The sequence below is a fragment of the Hydra vulgaris genome, chromosome 02 (assembly GCF_038396675.1).
Source record: "Hydra vulgaris chromosome 02, alternate assembly HydraT2T_AEP".
NCBI classification, from domain to species: Eukaryota; Metazoa; Cnidaria; class Hydrozoa; order Anthoathecata; family Hydridae; genus Hydra; species Hydra vulgaris.
This window is the reverse complement of record NC_088921.1, coordinates 22,297,501-22,300,000: the sequence shown is the minus strand read 5'-3', so window position 1 is coordinate 22,300,000 and position 2,500 is coordinate 22,297,501. Positions and strand designations below refer to the sequence as shown.

The 2,500-nt window shown below is 23.4% G+C and overlaps 1 protein-coding gene across 1 annotated transcript in view; it reads right to left on the bottom strand.

The window, feature by feature from the left end:
- The window catches only part of LOC136071626 (palmitoyltransferase ZDHHC16-like), a 1,377-nt gene extending 508 nt beyond the window's left edge, over positions 1-869 (bottom strand). Inside the window, exon 1 of the mRNA XM_065790306.1 lies at positions 1-869. This exon is cut by the window's left edge and continues 508 nt beyond it. Within this exon, the coding sequence (XP_065646378.1) occupies positions 1-812 (812 nt within the window). The 5' untranslated portion in view covers positions 813-869.
- Positions 870-2,500: the final 1,631 nt, after the last annotated feature.

Genomic DNA, 2,500 nt, shown 5'->3' with positions numbered 1-2,500 from the left:
GCACAGCAAAGAAAAAATAAATAAATTATTGCTACATGTTCATATTCATGAACTTGGGTAAAACCAGCTGGATGGGGACCATATTCTTCTCCGGCTTTATTTAGTTTATTGGTTATAATATCTGTAACATTTTGATTACCAACCAGCCCCTGGACCAAAGGTAAAACAGAATCAGAAAACGGAAAAGAGTTTTGCAATAACATTTTAGGATTAAAAGAGTGATAAATAAAAATTGAATAAGTTGATAAACTGACATATAAAGTTCCCATCCACATAAAGATACAAAAAGATACAAAATACCGGTGATTATAAAATCCAATGCAGTTATTCATCCACGGGCAATGATGATCCATTTTTAAATAGCACTTTGAACATATTGAACAATGGTGGGTTCGAGGAGGCTTTGATTGGATACATTTCTTACAAATAACGGCTTGTTGAATAGTATCTAGTAAAGCATCTTGTGGTGGTGATCCTGGATGAGTTGTGACTGCCTTATAATAATGAAAAACAATGTTTATGAGTAAATAATGCGCTAATGCACAGTGAAAAAATATCCACACACCAGAATAAGTACAAATAATAGGAAACAGAAACATATACCAAATGCCAACTACTGATGAAGTGGCAAGAGCAACAATGATAACAAATATAACTCCTAAATAAGCTGTAAAATGATCAACAAACCAAAATAAAGGTTCAAATGCTGCATCAATGTAGTGGTTTGTTGATCTTGATGAATTGTAAAATAAAGATTTAAGAGTAAATTTTAAGATATGAAAATTCTTCCGAAAATGTCTCCAGCTCTGCATTGTATAAACTAATATGTAAGCTAGAAAAAAAAATTTAATCAACAATAAATAATGTAAATTATTGTAAACAGGAATCAGAAGCCTCAAAGACACTCAGGTTTAGATATTCAAATATTCAATATTATTTCCTGAATTCCAGTGTTGGAGCATCAAAAATGTTAAGCAACTTCAAAACTATATTTGAAAATAGATGCAGGACTTAAAGAGTCTTTTAAAACCGTTTAAATCTTTTACTTATATAAAAAACTAAAACTATTTTTTTTTCTGTTTAGAAAAAAAATTTCTAAACGTTTTTGAAGCTTCAACACTACAAAGTCCAGATAAAATAAAAATTAAAAAAGAAAAACTTTTGGACTTAAAATTCCTGACACTGGTATATAAATATTGTAAACAACAACAATTATACTTTATACTGACAAAACACATTACTATTCCAACTTTGCTGTAAAATACAATATTGCTTAAGATATATTTTATATAAATTAAGCACAGAAACAATGTTAAAGTTAAATACTTAAACATATAGTTTATAGTATATTATACTGTTATAATATAGTATACTATATTGCTATAGTATACTATATTATATTGTTATAATAGTATACTATATTGTTATAGTATACTATATTATACTGATATTATATATATATATATATATTTTATATATAATATTATATTATTAAATATATATATATATAAATATTATATATAATATTTATATATATATTTAGATAACATTTTGCTAACTTTTGATACTTTCTATTTTCCATACTATATATATATATATATTTTTTTTTTTTGAAAAAGAAAAAACAAAAAAGAATATTTAAAAAAAATTATTGCTGTCTCAATCTAAATCCTCATTCTTTTATAATAATAAGTAGGTGAGATTGGTATTCAAAAATTTTTCAGATTTTTATATAACTTAAAAACCAGTTTTTAATTCTTTGCATGTTCTTTCTATTTAATCAGACAACTCCAACAGCCTCCTTTTTTAGTATGACAGCAACATTGATGAACTTCTTATCCAAAAGGACGACGACCTAAATTCAAATTTGGATTGGACATGTGCTGGTGTAAATAAACAAAAGAATTTCTCTAGCTTTCCACTAGATTGTAGTAGTAGTTGTCAAAAATTTCAAAGATTAAAATTTAAAGATTAATTTAAAAGTTTAAATTTTAATCAAGTTATTATTTGAAAATCTTAAAGTTGGTATTTGAAAATCTTAAAGTTTAATGAAAAGTTTTATTAAAAAAGTAGCAGTTAAAAATATAATAAAAAGAAACATATATATACATATATATATATATATATATATATATATATATATATATATATATATATATATATATATACATATATATATATATATATATATATATATATATATATATATATATATATATATATATGTATATATATATATATATATATATATATATATATATATATATATATATATATATATATATATAGAGATATATATATGCATGCATGTATTTATGTATGTATATATGTGTATATGTATGTATGTATGTATGTATGAATGTATGAAATACATACATACATACATCACAAATGTTTGTATGTATTTATGTGTATATTTATGTATGTATGTATGTATGTATGAAATACATACATTCATGCATACATCACGAATGTTTGTATGTATTTCATACATACATAT